Genomic DNA, 18,313 nt, shown 5'->3' on the forward strand with positions numbered 1-18,313 from the left:
GACTGGACATAACCAAGAGCAAACAATAGAGAAAGGCAGTTCTCTAGAAGCAATTCTGATGTTAAGGCAAATTGTGAGAAGAAACAATGACAAGTCATGCAGTACAGGATAGGAAGATTACTTGGCAAAATACAGAATGGATAGCAAAAGATGATAATAAAACAAAAACATAAAAAAAGATGCACATAGATTATAGCATAAAAGGCCACAGCAGTAAGGAATCAATGAAAATCTGGCAAAAAAAAAGCCTTCCATGGTTCCAAGTAGAAGACTGGCAAACAACCAGATGCTGATCATTTTGCAGTTGTGTATCAGAATCAGATATGTTAGTAATGACTTAAACAACATAAAATTTGTTGTCTGGTGGCAGCAGTAAAATACAGAGATGTAGGATGATCAATTATAAAAATAAATGGTGTAGAAAAGAATAACTAGGTCGTGTTCAAAGGTTAATGGGCTGTTCAGAAATTTGATGGCAGAGAAGAAGGACCTATTTTTGAATAATTGAGGTCGAGTCTTCAGGCTCCTGTAACTCTTCCCTGATGATAGAAATGAGAAGAGGCTTTGTCCTGGATGGTGAGGATCCTTAATGATAGATGCTGCCTTCTTGAAACACTGCTTCTTGAAGATATCCTCAGTGGTAGGGAGGACTGTGTCTGTGATGGAGCTGACAGAGTCTATGACACTCTTGCACCCCACATGAGGCTTTGATGCAACTGATCCGAATACTCTTCAACATACATTACCAGAAATTTGTAAGTGACGGGTAACATACCAAAATCTCCTCAAATTCCTTATGAAGTACAGTCACTAGTGTTCCTTCTTGTTTAGTGCATCAAAGTTTTGGGCCCAGAATTGATCCACAGAGATGTTGACACCAAGGAACAATGAAATCGCTGGCCTCTCAATGACAAATGGAGAGTGTTTTCTCAACTTCTCCTTCCTGAAGTTCATAATCAATTACTTGGTCTTGCTGACATTGAATGTGAAGTTATTGTTATATTACTCAATTATGCCTCCTCTTTGCCATCTGACATTCTACGAACAACAGTGGTGCCATCTGTGAACTAACAGATGGAATTTGACTTGTGCTTAGTCACAGTCATGAGTGTAGAGAGTCGGAGTTGTGAGCTAAACATACAACTTTGAGGCATGACTGTATTGATTAGCAGTGAAAAGGAGATGTTATTACTGATACGATCTGTCTGCAGTTTCCCAGTAAGGAAATTGATTATGGATAAAGTATTCTAATCACAGTAAATACATTAGAATCAATGAAAGACCACACCCACCAGGATTGACAGCAACATGCAAAAAAAAACAAATTGTGCAAATACAATGATAAAAAAGAAATAATAATAATAATAATAATAAATAAGCAATAAATATCGAGAACATGAGATGAGATGAAAAGTAAGTCTATAGTTTGTGGGGAAGTTCAACAATGGTGCAAGTGAAATTGAGTGAAGTTACCCCCTCTGGTTCAAGAGCCTAATGGTTGAGAAATAATCACTGATTTTGAACCTGATGGTGCAGGTCCTGAGGCTCCTGGACCCTCTTCCTGATGGCAGCGAGAAGAGAGCATGGCCTGAGTATTGGGGCTCCTTGATAATGAATACTGCTTTCCTGCCACAGCGCTCCATTAGATGTGATCAATGGTGGGAAGGGTTTTACTCATGCTGGACTGGGCCGTAGCCATTGCTTTTTGTAGGCTTTCCGTATAAGGGCATTGATGTTTCCATACCAAGCCGTGACACAACCAGTCAATATACTCTCCACCACACATCTATAGAAGTTTTAGGTGATGTGCCAAACCTTCACAAATTTCTAACAAAGTAGAGGCACTGCCATGCATTCTTCATAATTGTACTTATGTACTGGAGCCAGATTCTCTGAAAAGATACACTGAGGGATTTAAAGTCGGTGATACTCTCAACCTTTGATCCCCCATGAGAATTGGCTCAAGGACCTCTGGTTTCATCCTCCTGAAGTCAATAATTATCTCTTTGATCTTGCTGACATTGAGTAAGAAGCCATTGTTGTGGCACCACTCAGCCAGATTTTCAGCCTTTCTCCTATTTGCAGGTTCGTCACCACCTTTGATTTGGCCAACGACAGTAGTGTCATTGGCAAACTTAAATATGGCATTGGAGCTGTCATAAGTATAAACTGAGTAGAATGGAGGTTCAGCACACAACCTTGTCATGCATCTGTGTTGAAGGAAATTGTGGAGATGTTGTTGCCAATCCAAACTGCCTGAGGTTTGTTTGTAAGTGAAGATATTGAAATTCCAGTCACACAAGGAGGTATTGAGGCCTAGGACTTGAAGTTTATTGATTAGTTTTGAAGGGCTGTAGTCAATGAAGAGCATCCTGATATATGCAACTTTGCTGTCCAGATACTCCAGAACTGAGTGAAGAGCCAATAAAATGGCATCTGCTGTGACCCGTTATGATAGTTCATCTATTTCACAACTGCTTTAACTACATCAGCACAGCAGTCTTGCTTCCCCATATGTGATGACAGTCAGAAAGCATTCAGTATGAATCTTTCCCACATCTTCCATCTCCCTCTTACCTTACTAGCTTGCTTTAAATAACCTCATAAAACATCTTTGTATTTTCTTTCATATCACTTACCAATACTTCATATAATTGATTGTGTTTTTAATCTCTTTTTACAGGTCAATATATTTATATTTTTATTTCCTTTTCTGAATTTTTATTTAGTGAAAGGAATAAGATCCAATTTGATTTTGAATATTTGTACCATGAGAAAACTTATTTATGCATGAACATAATAGGATGGTAGGGATTTATTTAAAAAAGAGTGACTGGGTCATATTTTTTGACAAAATATTAATGGGAAAGTAAAAGCAATGACCAGATTTGTGTAATGTATAACATTTTTGTAAAATTCTAAACAATTAGAAAAGGATTTTAAAAAATTCTGACTGATTAGGAGAGTACAACATAACAGCTACAACGAAAGATCAGTTTTGCAAGCTAGATAAACAAGACTTTGATAATCAAATTAAAGGGAAAAAAGCTATCAGTAATTTTAACCATATAACTTTTCCACAAGAACAAAAACAGATTGCTAAGTCATCGTTCACACAGAAGACAAAGCAACACCACATACCTGATGGTAGCCTTGAATAATAGTTTCTTGTTCCTGAACTTCCTTTTCAATTAGCTTGAGTTTTTCTTCAGTCACAGGATCCAATGTGCCTCCAATTATTATTTTTTTCTTGCTTGTTTGCAAGCTGCATAGCTTTTTGAAAAAAAATTAAGATTACAAAAGTAAATAATAAAGGGGGTAGAAATTTATCCCCTTTCATTTGAGCTAATGGAGTTTAAAGAGCATCTCAGAACATTGAAGTTGCCATGTATGTCACTCATAAGTTTGAGACATAAAACATAATTAGTTTGCTTAATTTAAGGAAACAATCTTATCAGTTCATTTTTGGTAGACTAGCTCTATCATCAAGTTAGGATACCAATTTATGTTCAAGATACATTCATAGAGGCTGCAAAATGCCTAAAGCAGGGCTTCTCAACTGAGGTTCCACAGAACCCAGGGATCCACAGAAGGTTACTAGGGGTTCTGCAAGAGGTTGTGATAAGGAAAATAAACATCTTTTTTTGAACTTCATGCATAACACGTTAGCGCTCGCAGAGGTGGGCAGTGACTGAGCAATCTCTTTACAGCCCTCTCAGCCCAGTACGACAGTGCACAGTAGGACCATGTTCATTCGGTTGAGTCCACTCTCAGTTTTTGATGCAAAATATGGGAGGCCGTTGATAATTGTTGGGCACTATATTGGATGGAATGGAGAACGGTAGGCTGATGGTGAATGGTCTGTTGCAGAGGGGAGGATGGTAGGCTGATAACTGGTAAGCGCTGTATTGCACAGAAGGGAGGACAGTAGGTTGATGAGGAACGTGAAGTATGTTTTCCGAGCATTGAATAGTCTTCAATGTGACGTCAGCCTGTCCCTTCCAAATTACCTCCCCCACTTCCCCTGATGTGTCACTGTCTGACCTATGGGAGCGAACAAACGCTACTGGTGTAGTAAAATATTGGAGGGAAATTTTGATTCTAAAGAAGGATTTTTTACATACTGCCATTCTGCTGCTGCCCTGCTGTTGTTGTCAACTTGCAAAAGATGGATTGTGTAGTTAGAAGTGAATTGTACTGTGAAGTTTTCATATTTTTTTGCAGTTTTCTTGTTTAGTTATTCATTATATTTTGCTCCAGCAAAATTGAAAAGACACTTAACTACAAATCACAGCCATATGACACGCAAAAGTTCTGATCATTTTAAATGGCTACTGGAATCTCAAAACAAATAGACTAAACCTTTTGTTAATAAAGTCACAGTAAAAAAGCCTAGGAAACAAATTATTCAGTAGCTTAAATTATTACCTGGAAAAGGAAAAGGCACACAGTTGGTGAGAACTGAATAATGCCAGCATGTAAAATTACAGTGGGTAAAATGCTAGGACAAAATGCAGTATGAGACATTGAAAAGGTTTCACTCTCAAACATTACGAGAAGTCGACATGTTGACATGTCACGTGGTGCTGAAGAGTTTTGTGAGATAAACTGAAAAACAAACAGCTTCTCTATCCAGGTTGATGAGTCAACAGATTTCACCAATAAATGTATGTTGTAGCATTTGTAAGATTTTTAAATGATGGTAAAATTCAAGTAAACTTTTCCTTTTGTTGCAAGGAGCTGCCTGAAACAGGCAAAGGCCAAGATACATTTAATGTTTCCGAGTTCACAGATGGAGTCATGTGCTTCATCCGGAAGTGCATCGACAATGTTGTCCTCCAGAAGTCGGTCAGGGTCTTTCCGGACCAGAAACCCTGGATCAACAGTTCCGTGCGAGCTGTACTTAATGCGCGACACAGAGCTTACGTTACCAGCAATCAATAGTTCAAGAAAAGCAGTTACAATCTGTGCAAAGCTATCAAGACTGCAAAACAATGATACAAGGACAAGATTGAGTCAAGATTCACAACGAATAGCACACATGACTTGTGGCGAGGGTTGCATAACATCGCAGACTTCAAACCCAAACGTAGTGGTGCTGCCAACATCGGGGCCTCTCTCCTGGATGAGCTCAATTGCTTTTACGTTCGACTCCACGTTGCTAACTCTGAGCCTCCGAGGAAAGCCACCTCTACAATCTGCAATCTGGTCATCTCCGAGGCTGAGGTTTGCAAATATTGCCAATGAGTGGACAGTCGCAAGGCTGCGAGACTGGACGGCATCCCAGGGCGAGTACTCAGGTTGAGCGCAACACAACTGGTAGATGTATTTACAGATTTTTAAAATCTCTCTCTCTTCCCCAGTGTAGAGTGCTTCAAATTATCCACCATTGTCCCTGTGCCAAAAAAGACCAACATAACATGCCTGAACGATTGGCGTCCAGTTGCACTCACCGCAATAATAAGCAAATACTTTGAGAGGCTGGTCAAGGATTACATATGGAGCATGCTACCACCCAAACTGGACCCCCTACAATTCGCCTACCAGCACAACCAATCAGTAGACAACGCAAAAGCCACTGCTCTAAATACCGTCCTTATACATTTGGAGAAGAAGGATGCTTACTGTACGTGAAATTGTTCAGCATTCTTTCCATCCAGGCTTGACAGGAAGCTCAGACACCTCAGCCTTCACCCTGCTTTGTGCAGCTGGATCCTGTACATTTTGTCAGATTACCGGCAGGTGGTAAGAGTGGGCTCCCTCACCTCCACCCCTCTGACTCTCAACATAGGAGCCCCTCAGGGCTGTGTACTAAGTCCCCTCCTTTACTCCCCTGTATACCCATGACTGTGTTGCCTCCTACAGCTCTAATCTGCTAATTAAATTTGCGATGACATTGATTGACCTAATCTCAAACAATAACAAGGCAGCCTGCTGGGAAGAAGTCATCTCTCTGACACAGTGGTGTCAAGAAAACAACCTCTTCCTCAACTTTGCAAAAACAAAGGAGATGGTTGTGGATTACAGAAGGAATGGAGATGGGCTAACCCCTATTGACATCAATGGACCTGCGGTTGAGAGGGTAAACAGCCTTAAGTTCCTTGGCACCCACATCGCTGAGGACCTCATGTGGTCTGTACACACCAGCTGTTTGGTGAAAAAGGCACAACAGCACCTCAGACGGTTGAGGAAGTTTGGTATGGGCCCGCAAATCTTAAGAACTTCCTACTGGGCACAACTGAGAGCATCCTGACTCGTTGCATCACTATCTGGTATGGGAACTGACCTGCCTTAACTGCAGGATTCTGCAGAGAGTGGTGCGGACAGCCCAGCACATCTGCAGTGAACTTCCCATGATTCAGGACATTTACAAAGACAGGATCATTGAGGAACCAAGCCACCCCAACCATAATCTGTTCCAGCTGCTACCCCCATCCAGGAAACAGTACCGCGGCATAAAAGCCAGGATCAACAGGCTCCGGGACAACTTCTTCCACCAGGCCATCAGACTGATTAACTCACACTGATTTGAGTGTATTTCTGTGTTACATTGACTGTTCTACTTATTCTTAATTACTATGATTGCACATTGAACATTTAGATGGAGACGTGACATACAAAGTTTTACTCCTCATGTACGTGAAGGATGTAAGAAATAGAGTCAATTCAACTCAACAAAAGGTCTGTCTTGGAGAAACAGTGTTGGCATCTGTATTGATGTTGCCCCATCAATGCTTGGCTCCATGAGAAGTTTTGATTCTCTTATAAACCAGAATTCTGACATTCTCACACACTGCTTCAAAATTGTCAATAAATTTTCATGTTGTAAATGGAATTATTACAATCAATTTACAACCTTTATTTAAATTAAATCTACCGAGCCTACTTTTAGGAAAATTTCAACCCCTTTTTACTTAAGCTGTTATTTAAAAGGAATTTATTATGTTTGCCTAATGAGTTTTTAAATTTATGAAAGGGGAAGAGAGAGATTGAGTTCAAGAAAGGTAAGCTAAGCTTAACAACCCATTAGTTAAGTTCTTTGGGCACAGAGCTCGGAAAAAGCAATGCAACAAACTTTTAACACCATAAATTGGTGAGTTGTTTTGTTATGTCTCCCCTCTCGTTGTGAAACAGGGCCACCTCTTTTTCCCTTCATTAAGAAGACAGATAATCTGTGGTATGTTGAATTACCAGATGAACGAGTAGTTTTTGGGGTACTGCAAGTCTGTGTCTTTATTGATGCTTTGCTGCACGCTTGAATACTTGGTGGAGGGTGCAAATGCTGTTTTTATAGACAATAGATGCAGGAGTAGGCCATTCGGCCCTTTGAGCCAGCACCGCCATTCAATGTGATCATGGCTGATCATCCACAATCAGTAACCCATTCCTGCCTTCTCCCCACATCCCTTGACTCTGCTATCTTTAAGAACTCTATCTAACTCTTTCTTGAAAGCATCCAGAGAATTGGCCTCCATTGTCTTCTGAGGCAGAGTATTCCATAGATCCACAACTCTCTGGGTGAAAAAGTTTTTCCTCAACTCTGTTCTAAATGGCCTATCCCCTTATTCTTAAACTGCGTCTTATTCTTATTCTAAACTTATTCTTAAACATTTTATTGGTGGAGAAGGGGTTGGCGCTTTGCTGCTGCTTACGCATGGGAGGAGGAAGCGGGGGGGGGCTTTGGGGTTCTAATATTTAACTGTCATTCATTCTTTGGGGCACTCCTCTGTTTTCGTGGATGTTTGCGAAGAAGAAGAATTTCAGGATGTATATTGTATACATTTCTCTGACATTAAATGTACCTATTGAAACCTATTTTTTTAAGAAAGATTGGCTAATATTTCATTCTCTACTCAAACCAGCATTGACAATTATTTTTGGATTGTTATATCTACAGCTTACTGATCACGCTAACATACCGTGAGCTGTAGATATAATAATTTTTTTTACGCAGGGGTTCCCTGAGATCTGAAAATTATTTCAAGGGTTCCTCCAGGGCATGAAGGTTGAGAAAGGCTGGCCTATAGTGTCAAATCCATCCCTATAAACAAGCATGTTGATAAAACAAAATAGAAAATATAATTATCCAAGGGAAAATTAAACTTGTTTGTGGTACTTGCGAAACGTGCAATTAGAATAAATGATGACTTGATTGGCTTGCATTGTGGGTCCTAGATATCTATTGTATGGTTGTGTATGTAGTTGAAGTTGGTAACAGTAACAATACAACACCTAATTAATTAGATGATGAATAAAATACATCTATTACTTCTAAACTGTAAACAGTCCTGTTTATCAGGATCAGGATTTCCCTATTACACTGTCCCTGTCCCGAACAAGCCAAACCATACATGGATTAATAGTTAGAAACATAGAAATCTAGAGCACATGACAAGCCCTTCGGCCCACAATGTTCTACTGACCACGTAACCTAGTCTAGAAACTGCCTACAATTTCCCTACCACATCGCCTTCTATATTTCTAAGCTCCATGTACCTATCTAATAGTCTCTTTAAAGAACCTATTGTATCCACCTCTACCACCTTTGCTGGCAATGCATTCCATGGACCCACCACTCTCTGTGTGAAAAACTTAACTCTGACATTCTCCTTGTACCTACTTCCAAGTACCTTAAAACTATGCCTCCTCGTGTTAGCCATTGCAGCTCTGGGAAAATGCCTCTGGCTATCCACATGATCAGTGCCTCTCATCATCTTACGCACCTCTTATCCTCCATTGTTCTGTGGAGAAAAGGCCAAGTTCACTCAAACTATTTTCATAAGACATGCTCTCCCATCCAGGTCTCCTCTGCATTCTGTCGATAGTATCCATATCCTTCCTGTAGTAAGGTGATCAGAACTGAGCATGGTACTCCAAGTGGGATCTAATTAAGGTCTTATATAGCTGTAGTATTACCTCACGGTTCTTGAACTCAATCCCATGGCTGATGAAGGCCAACACAGCATACACCTTCTTAACAATACAATCAACCTGCGCAGATCTGAATGTCCAATGGACATGGACCCCAAGATCTCACTGATCCTCCACATTGCCAAGGGTCTTACCATTAATATTATATTCTGTCTTCAAAGTTGGCCTACCAAAATGAACCATTTCGCAGTTATCTGGGTTGAACTCCACCTGCCACTTCTCAGCCCAGTTCTGCATCCTATCAATGTCACGCTGTAACCTCTCACAGCTCTCCAGACTATAAACAACAACCCCAACTTTTATGTCATCAGCAAACTTACTAACCCACCCTTCTATTCCCTCATCCACGTCATTTATAAAAATCAAAGAGGAGGGGTCCCAGAACAGATCTCTGAGGAACATCACTGCTCGCCAATCTCCATGCAGAATACGAACTATCTACAATCACTCTTTGCCTTCTGTGGGCAAGCTAGTTCTGGATCCACAAGGCAAGGTCTCCTTGGATCCCATGCCTCATTACTTTCAGAATGAGCCTCACATGGGAACCTTATCAAATACCTTACTGAAATCCATATAGATTACATCCACTTCTCTACCCTCATCAATGTGTTTTGTTACATCTACATGTTATGACTACATATGAGCAATGAGATCTGGGTGAACAGACTCAGCCACATCACGCATCATCTGGACCACTTCCTGCTATTCCTGTGTGTCATGTGAAAAGTCTGATCAGCTAGCAGCAGTTAGGCCCAATAGCTCAGTCCGTCAAAAGCTTTTTTTAAGCTCCTTATAAATGTCTCTTAATATCAAAGCCAATTAAAATGTTGAAATAGAAATAACTTTAAAGAACCATTTTTGAAAGATAAATAATTAAGCTTTAAATAAAAGAACAAAAGGATTGAATAACATAGAACACCCTTCAAGCTCTTACATTTTCAATTATTAATCCAAAATGAATAAATGGCTGGCATAAAGAATAGGGAATGCTTATGACAGATATCTAGGTTCCCAGCTCAGCATGACAGAGCTTTGCTCCTGACAGAACAGGAAGTTGGGACAACACTGATCTATATACTTTCAAATCAAACTATGGACTGATTTGGCCTAGTGGAAGTTAAAGACCATATCCCCACTATTCAAGGAAGAGCAAGGGCTTGGCATTATTCCACATCATGTTCCTTACCAAAACACACACGAAAAGATGTCAAATTATTCATGTTGTAGTATAGGGATTTTTGTGGCACAATATGAAATCCCCATTTTTCTGCACATAAAGGACCTAAATTTCAAAATAATTAATAGCAAACACAGACATTTATTAGAGATGTAAAGAGATAAAAGTTATTGCTTATTTTCCAGGCAACTGAAATAAATAATGTTTGCCCTTCATTCACTTAGGATATGGGAACAGCCAGTACGTTTTGCAAATATAACATTATGGTGAGAAAACTCAGCAGCCAGTCTCATCTCTTGGAGAGGCAATTGCAACAGCCCACATTCTGTGGCACAATTTAATTCTCATTTTAGAAAAATATATCATTTAGTTTCAGAAAGTAAGCTGACACTATTTCTTCATAGTTGAAGGGTGACAGAATTGAAACACCTTGTTGAACAGAGGAGTGTTTGCACAATAACAATTGCAGCAGTTCAAGAATTTGGCTTATTTGATAGAGCGAAGACTCAAATTTAAGAACAATGGAAAAATCTATGGAGAGATGACATCAATCATTTTTAAATGTAGTAAGCTGTTGTTATGTGGAGTCCATTGCCTGGAGGACCAGTGGAGTAGCTTTCAAATTGGAATTGCATATTAAAATGGAGAAAACTGCATGATTATGAAACAGAATGGAAGGTTTCGGAGCAGCAAAGACAGTTTAGTTTGAGCTAAAAACAGCAGAGAGAACATCATACAGCTGGGTACATTCTATGGATCAGTAATAAGTGGGAGAAACATACAGACTTAAATACACTATAAAATGACGGACTACTGCAAAATCCATAGTGAGTTAATAGCGGGGATTATTGATTATCCAAACTAAACTTGGGATAGCAATAATATTATCATCATTAGGAACACGAAAACTCTGTTCACTAGGAACAGAGGGAATTAACAACACTGGGCAATAAAGATTTTGATTCCTGAATAGTTTTCGGTATATCTTATAGACTTTCAGCTGCTGTTCATGAAAATCACCATGAAACTTTCCCCATCATGCACCATTTTTTAAAAATTGCCTATATTTGTTATTTCAATTCATAATTCAAGTCAAATAAACAGTAGTCCAAAATGTAAGCTGAAATGTTTTCTTCCTTGTCCAGGCATGCCTGGGCATGCTCAGCCAGGCAGATGCTGCATGGCAGGACAGGTTTTAGAAAGGCTATAAAAACCATGCTCACACCGTTCTGTGTATTGCATTTACATGTATATTGGTATGCGATCATGTTGATGAGCATACTCTACATGCATATTCTGTGTACTTATTATAATAAAGTAATTATATTTTCAGGAGTATTTGAGACAGCACAATGTCTCACCAATGTTGCAACAGTGGTGATACTTTCTATTACACTTGTGGCAAGTAAGCACTTAAATCTCAAAGATGGGAGTATGAACCCTCATTAAGAAAGCCTATCAGTTCTACCTTGGGTGTAAAATTGGTGACCAAGACAAAGCCTGGGCTCTTCATCCTCACACTTGTTGTGCAACGTGTGTTGGCTCAGAAGTCAACACCGCTAGCTGTCCTGACGATATGGCAAGAGCAGAGGATCATGTGACAGTCTGCTACTTCTGTCTGACCAGTGTGTCTTGCTCCTCTGCTAAAAACAAGCAATTCATTGAATATTTCAATTTCCCTTCAGCCATGACACCAATGCCACATGACGATAGTCTTTCCAAGCCACTAGTGACATGGAGTCTAGAGAAGGCAGACAAAGATGCCAAGATGCATGAGCCAGGAATGGAAAAATGACAGATACTGATACAGATTTTAAACCATTTATGCCAAGAGAGCCTCATCTGATAGCACAATCTGAGTTAAGTGACCGGTTCAGAAACTTGGGTTTGTCAAAGGCAAAAGCAGAAATACTGGGTTCTAGACTGCAAGGATGGAACCTGCTGTCACTAAGTGCAAAGATTTCCATGAAGGATTTTGACATTTGAGACAGATTTGTGGCCAGAGTTGGGGACGTCGTAGGCAGTGTGCGAGGAAGCAGAAGCGAGGTGAGCGGGCAGGAGTCCATGCCAGGAAAAAAGTAAGCCCTAGCTGGCTGGCCCTCCCGTCCATTCTGTTCTCCAATGTCTGCTTGCTGAGGGAATCAGGCCTGCAGTCCTCAGAGTCGCCTCATATTGGTGGCTGGAGGTGGGGACAGTGTAAGCGGTATGCGAGGAAGCAGAAGCTAGGCGAGTGAGCAGGAGTCCGTGCCAGGAAAAAAGCAAGTTCTAGCCGGCCAGTCCTCCCGTCCATTCTACCCTCAAATGGACATTAAATTGGACTACATCTGTGGCAACCAAATACTCGGCGTGAGTACAAAAATGTATGGAATCTCAGGCGCTGCCATTCAGCTGATTATTTATGTAACAGATTTCCCCCCAAGCCATCGGACTACCAACCTACTGACCTCTGCTGTGCCTATTGTCTTGTTTATTATTTATTGAAATGCATGCACTGTTCTGTGTACTTTATGCAGTCCTGGGTAGTTCAGTAGTCTAGTGTAGTTTTTGTGCTGGTTTATAGTTCAGTGTAGTCTTTGTATTGTTCATGTAGCACCATGGTCCTGAAAAACGATGTTTCATTTTTACTGTGTACTGTACCAATAAAACGACAATAAAAAGCAACTTGACTTGAGATGCTTCCCAGAATACCTGATGGCAAGGTAAGGAAAGGTATTTTTGTTGTCCACAAATCAAACAGGTCATCTAATGACAGGCAATTCGAAGAACTTCTAGTGGGACCGGAAAAATTTGCTTGGAAGGCATTCAAGGATGTTGTTGAAAATTTTCTTGGCAATTACAGAGTAAGAAACTAAGTGCAGCTGGTAGACAGGATGCTTCAAGCATACTAAACCATGAAGTGCAACATGTCACTAAAGATTCATTTTCTGCATTCCCATTTAGGCTTCTTCCCTGCACACCTTGGTGCTGTCAATGACAAGCATGGTGAAAGGTTTCTCCAGGACATTGTATCTATAGAGAAACAGTATCAGGGCAACTGGAATCCATCAATGCCGGCTGATTATTGTTGGACACTTAAGCAAATTAACTGTTATTGAATATAATGCATTTAATTGCACAACTGTGCTGATGCTTTGCAAAAGTTTGACTAAGCTAAAATTGTTTTGTTGATTATTTTCATTAGTACTTACTGTCTATGGCACTGAGGCACACAGACACTGAGTACAAATGAAAATAATCAACAAAACATTTTTAGCTTAGTCAAACTTTTGCAAAGCATCAGCACCATTAAGTAATTAAATGCATTATATTCAATAAAAGTTAATTTCTTGTTTCTCCAAATTTTATGTGATACAAGTAGTTAGTAATTATATTTGAGTTCAACTTCAACAGATTTAGCATAACCACACAAAAAAAATTCTGAGGAAGCAATATTTTCAAAAAAATTCCTGACCAGTGGAATTCAGAGGGAAGAGGGTAATCCAAAGTAATAGTGAGGCGGGGATAGTTAAATTATTGGGTACATTGAAAACTTACAGTAGAGATAAAAAGATAGCAGAAATTAAAGTAAGCACCAGCACCAGATTTGGTACAACCTAGGAATATGAAAAAAATACGAGAGGAAATCATGAGGGGACTCACAAAAATCCTCCAATAGGCCTTGGATACGGGATTAGTGCCTGTGATATTGAGAGTAGCAAATGTCCAAAGAAGAAAAGCTCAGCCCAGCTACTACACACCAGTCAGTTTATCCTCAGTGATGTGACATAGCATTTAAGAAACATTAATCTGATACAGAATTAATAGTCATCTAGAAGGAAACGGATCAATAAAAGAATGCTCACATGGATTTAAGGGCAAATGTGTTTGGCTGATTTAATAGAATTTTTTGATGATGTTAATGGATAGAGTTGTTGAGAGAAATACAGAAGATGTCATAGACACTGTTATGCACAGGACTTTGAGAAGGTACCACATAGCAGGCTCATCACCAAAATTAAAGTGCATTGATTGAAAGCTACATTGAAAATAAAGTTAGCAATGTCACAGACAAGAGTGGGTCTTGGTGAATGGATGTTTCTCAGCTTGAGGAAGTTAAGAGTTCTACATCACTGAAATGGACACTTCAGTCTCACCCATACGCATTGAATGTGACACCCATCTTCATTAGCTCCATTCCCTGCACTAAGACATATCCCTCAACACCTTTCCAATCTAGATATCTGTCCAAAAACACTTTAAATGCTTTAAACACTTTAAACAGTATCTACCTCTACCATTTCCTCTGGCAGCTCATCCATATAACCACCACCCTCTGTGTGGAAACAAATTCCCCTCAGATCGCCTTTAAATTTTCCCTCTCAACTTAAATCTAGGGTGCCTAATTTTAGATTCCTCTGATCCAGATTTTAAAAAAAACTTCTCTCAACCAAATCTACGACTCATAATTTTATAAGCTTTGATAATGATAAGGTCATCACCTTTCAGTCAAAGTTCCAATAAGGATAAACACTGCCTACTCAACCTCCCCTCAAAGCTCTTTAATCCATCCTAGTAATTTTTTTCTGCACTTTTTCTGATGCAACCATATCCTTTCTGTAACGTGGTAAACAGAACCACGAACAGTATTTCAGGTAAGGCCTGACCAATGTTTCATGCAGATGCAAAGTTACTTCCTAACGCATACTCAATGTCTTGAGCCAAGAAGGCGAGTATGCTGAATGTTCTCTTCATTACCCTAATCATGTGTATCACCACTTTCAGGGAGTTATGAATTTGCAACCCAAGATCTCTCTGTATATCAACATTTCTGAGGTCACTGCTATTTATATTTTTGTGCTGTCAGCCAAGTTAATAACCATTTCACCTATATTTGCAAAATTATTAAAATATATGACAAACAACAATGGTCACAGCAAATATTCCTGCAGAAGACCACTGAAAAAAACATTTCTTGATCAGTACTCTCTATCACCTATCACCAAGGCAATTTTAGAACCTGTTTTCCAACACACCTTTGATCCAATTTGCCTTGGGCTTCTATACTTGCCTACCATGTGGAACTTTGTCAAAAATCTCAGAAAAGTTAATGTAAACCATATCTACTGCACTGCTTTCATCAATTTACTTTGGACTTGAGAGACGAGATTTCCCCGGCACAATACCATATTGACACCTTGTTTTGACATCTCTAGCTTTCCAAGTGAACATAAATCCTATCCCTTGGAACTGTTCTCCAATAACTTCTCTTCTATTGACACCTGTAAATAATAGCATTTCCCAAGAATCAGTGATAGGGACTTGTGCTTCTTTTGATCTTGGGCTGAAGTTTAGGTCATTAGTTATAAAAATATATGTGCTGAACTTTTTTAACAACCACTCTTCTAGTCTCTACTGAAGTACTGTGTTCAATTCATAGAAAACATAGAAACATTGAAAACCTACAGCGCAATACAGGCACTTCGGCCCACAAAACTGTGCCCAACATGTCCTTACCTTAGAACTACCTAGGCTTACCTATAGTCCTCTATTTTTCTAAGCTCCATGTATCCATCCAGGAGTCTCTTAAAAGACCCTATCACTTCTGCCTCCGCCACTGTCACTGGCAGCCCATTCCACGCACTCAGCACTCACTGCATAAAAAACTAACCCCTGACATCTTCTCTGTACCTACTTCCAAGCACCTTAAAACTATGCACTCTTGTGCTAGCCATAAAAGCCCTGGGAAAAAGCCTCTCACTATCCACACAATTAATGCCTCTCATTACCTTGTACACCTCTATCAGGTTACATCTCTTCCTCTGTCATTGCAAGGAAAAAAGGCTGAGTTCACTCAACTTATTCTCATAAGGCATGCACCCCAATCCAGGCAACAAACTTGTAAATCTTCTCTGCACTCTTTCTGTGGTTTCCACGTCCTTCCTGTAGTGGCTAAAGAAGATCGACAAAACCGGACTTCCCGGTAAATTCAGGACCTGGCTGTGCCAATATGGCCTTTTGCCCAGGCTTCTCTGGCTCCTCACACTTTACGTGTTCCCCATGACTGCCATAGAGGGTATCGAGAGGAAAACCAACAAGCACCTGCGGAAATGCTTAGGTGTTCCCCCAAGCTTCTCTTCAGAGGGCCTCTATATTCGATCCAGGCAGCTGCAGCTTCCCCTGTCATCTGTTGTGGAGGAATTCAGTGTGGCTAAATGCAGAGCCTTATTAAGCTTGAGAGATTCCAATGACGACCTAGTAAAGCAAGCGGGCGTTACAACCAGATCTGGGCGTAAGTGGGCAGCCAACGCAGCAGTAGAGCAGGCAATGTGTTCTCAGAAGCTGCGAGGTATCATCGGCAATCCCCGTGTCGGGCGGCAAGGCCTCGGCTCAGCTCACTTCCCGCAGTGGGGAAAACGCAAGCATAAGGATCAGGCAAGACATGATACAGGCAGAAGAACGGATCCGTGAGGAAGAGAAGCGGATGTCAAAGGCAGTGGAACAAGTGTCCCAGGGTGCCTGGACAAAATGGGATCTGCCAAGTGCAAGATCTCATGGGCAGAGTTATGGAGACTGGAGCCCTTCTGTATTTCCTTCCTCTTGCGATCCGTGTATGACACCCTTCCTTCGCCATTACATCTGTACACATGGGGGATGACAGAGGACCCTAACTCTAAGCTCTGTGGTCAAAAGGGACACTGGCCCATATACTGTCTAGGTGTAAAATAGCTCTAATTCAAGGATGGTATAGGTGGCGCCATGATAAGGTGCTGCTGGCTCCTGCTGACACGTTAGAGTGAGAGAGAGAGAGAGGACGCTGGCACAGATTTGAGGAAGGCCATCACCTTCATCAAAGAGGAAGCTAGGTCTTTCGTAACCAAACAACCAAAGCCAAATCTGCTGCTAATGGCCAGTTCCTGGGAGATGAGGGTCGATGTGGAAAGCAGGCTGCAGTTCCCGGAGGATGGTGCACACAACCCTCTGCCCGGACAGTGTATTGTGGACAACTGAGGACCAGAAAATAATTCTGGTTGAGCTGACAGTGCCATGGGAGGAGGGATGGGAAGAGGCCCACGAGAGAAAGGCATTGAAGTACCAACCCTTAGTGCAGGAGTGCAAAGATAAGGGATGGCAGGCATGGTTGTTCCCTGTGGAGATCGGCTGCAGAGGTTTCTCAGCCAAATCAGCATGGTGGTTGTTGACAGCTCTGGGCCTGGACAAAAGGAACAAAAAACAAGCAACTCGTAGGATCGAAACACTCTGTAAAGGTTGGGAACCACCTGATGACATCTGCACCTGGCTAAAGGTTACGATTACCTCATAAGGTATCTGGAGAATTGTTACATACACCTAACAGGTGTATGTAATAAGTAGTGAGGCGACCAGAACTGAGAACAGTACTCCAAGTGGGGTCTGACCAGGGTCCTATATAGCTGCAACATTACCTCTTGGCTCTTAAACTCAATCCCAGATCGATGAAGGCCAATGCACCGTATACCTTCTTAACCACAGAGTCAACCTGCGCAGCAGCTTTGAGTGTCTATGGACGCGGACCCCAAGATCCCTCTAATCCTCCACACTGCCAAGAGTCTTGCCATTAATGTTATCTTCTGCCATCATATTTGACCTACCAAAGTTAACCACTTCACACTTATCGGGGTTGAACTCCACCTGCCACTTCTCAGCCCAGTTTTGCATCTTAACAATGTCCCGCTGTAACCTCTGACAGCTCTCCACACTATCTACAACACCTCCAACCTTTGTGTCATCAGCAAATTTCCTAACCCATCCCTCCACTTCCTCATCCAGGTCATTTATAAAAATCACAAAGAGTAGGGCTCTCAGAACAGATCCCTGAGGCACACCACTGGTCACCGAACTCCATGCAGAATATGACCTGTCTACAACCACTCTTTGCCTTCTGTGGGCAAGCCAGTTCTGGATTCACAAAGCAATGTCCCCTTATATCCCATGCCTTATTTTCTCAATAAGCCTTGCATGGGTTACCTTATCAAATGCCTTGCTAAAATCCATATACACTACATCTACGGCTCTGCCTTCATCAATGTGTTTAGTCACATCCTCAAAACATTCAATCAGGCTCGTAAGGCACAACCTACCTTTGACAAAGCCGTGCTGACTATTCCTAATCATATTATGCCTCTCCAAATGTTCATAAATCCTGCCTCTCAGGATCTTTTCCATCAACTTACCAATCACTGGAGTAAG

The 18,313-nt window shown here is 40.9% G+C and overlaps 1 protein-coding gene across 5 annotated transcripts in view; it reads right to left on the reverse strand.

Moving 5' to 3' along the window:
- cep162 (centrosomal protein 162) overlaps positions 1-18,313 on the reverse strand; it is a 101,371-nt gene that overhangs the window by 39,314 nt on the left and 43,744 nt on the right. For all 5 annotated transcript variants that reach the window (XM_059982347.1, XM_059982345.1, XM_059982346.1 and 2 more), the window contains one exon: positions 3,142-3,273. In XM_059982347.1, the coding sequence (XP_059838330.1) occupies positions 3,142-3,273 (132 nt within the window). The remainder of the gene's footprint in view (positions 1-3,141; positions 3,274-18,313) is intronic.

Source organism: Hypanus sabinus, chromosome 10 (genome assembly GCF_030144855.1).
Source record: "Hypanus sabinus isolate sHypSab1 chromosome 10, sHypSab1.hap1, whole genome shotgun sequence".
Taxonomy (NCBI): domain Eukaryota; kingdom Metazoa; phylum Chordata; class Chondrichthyes; order Myliobatiformes; family Dasyatidae; genus Hypanus; species Hypanus sabinus.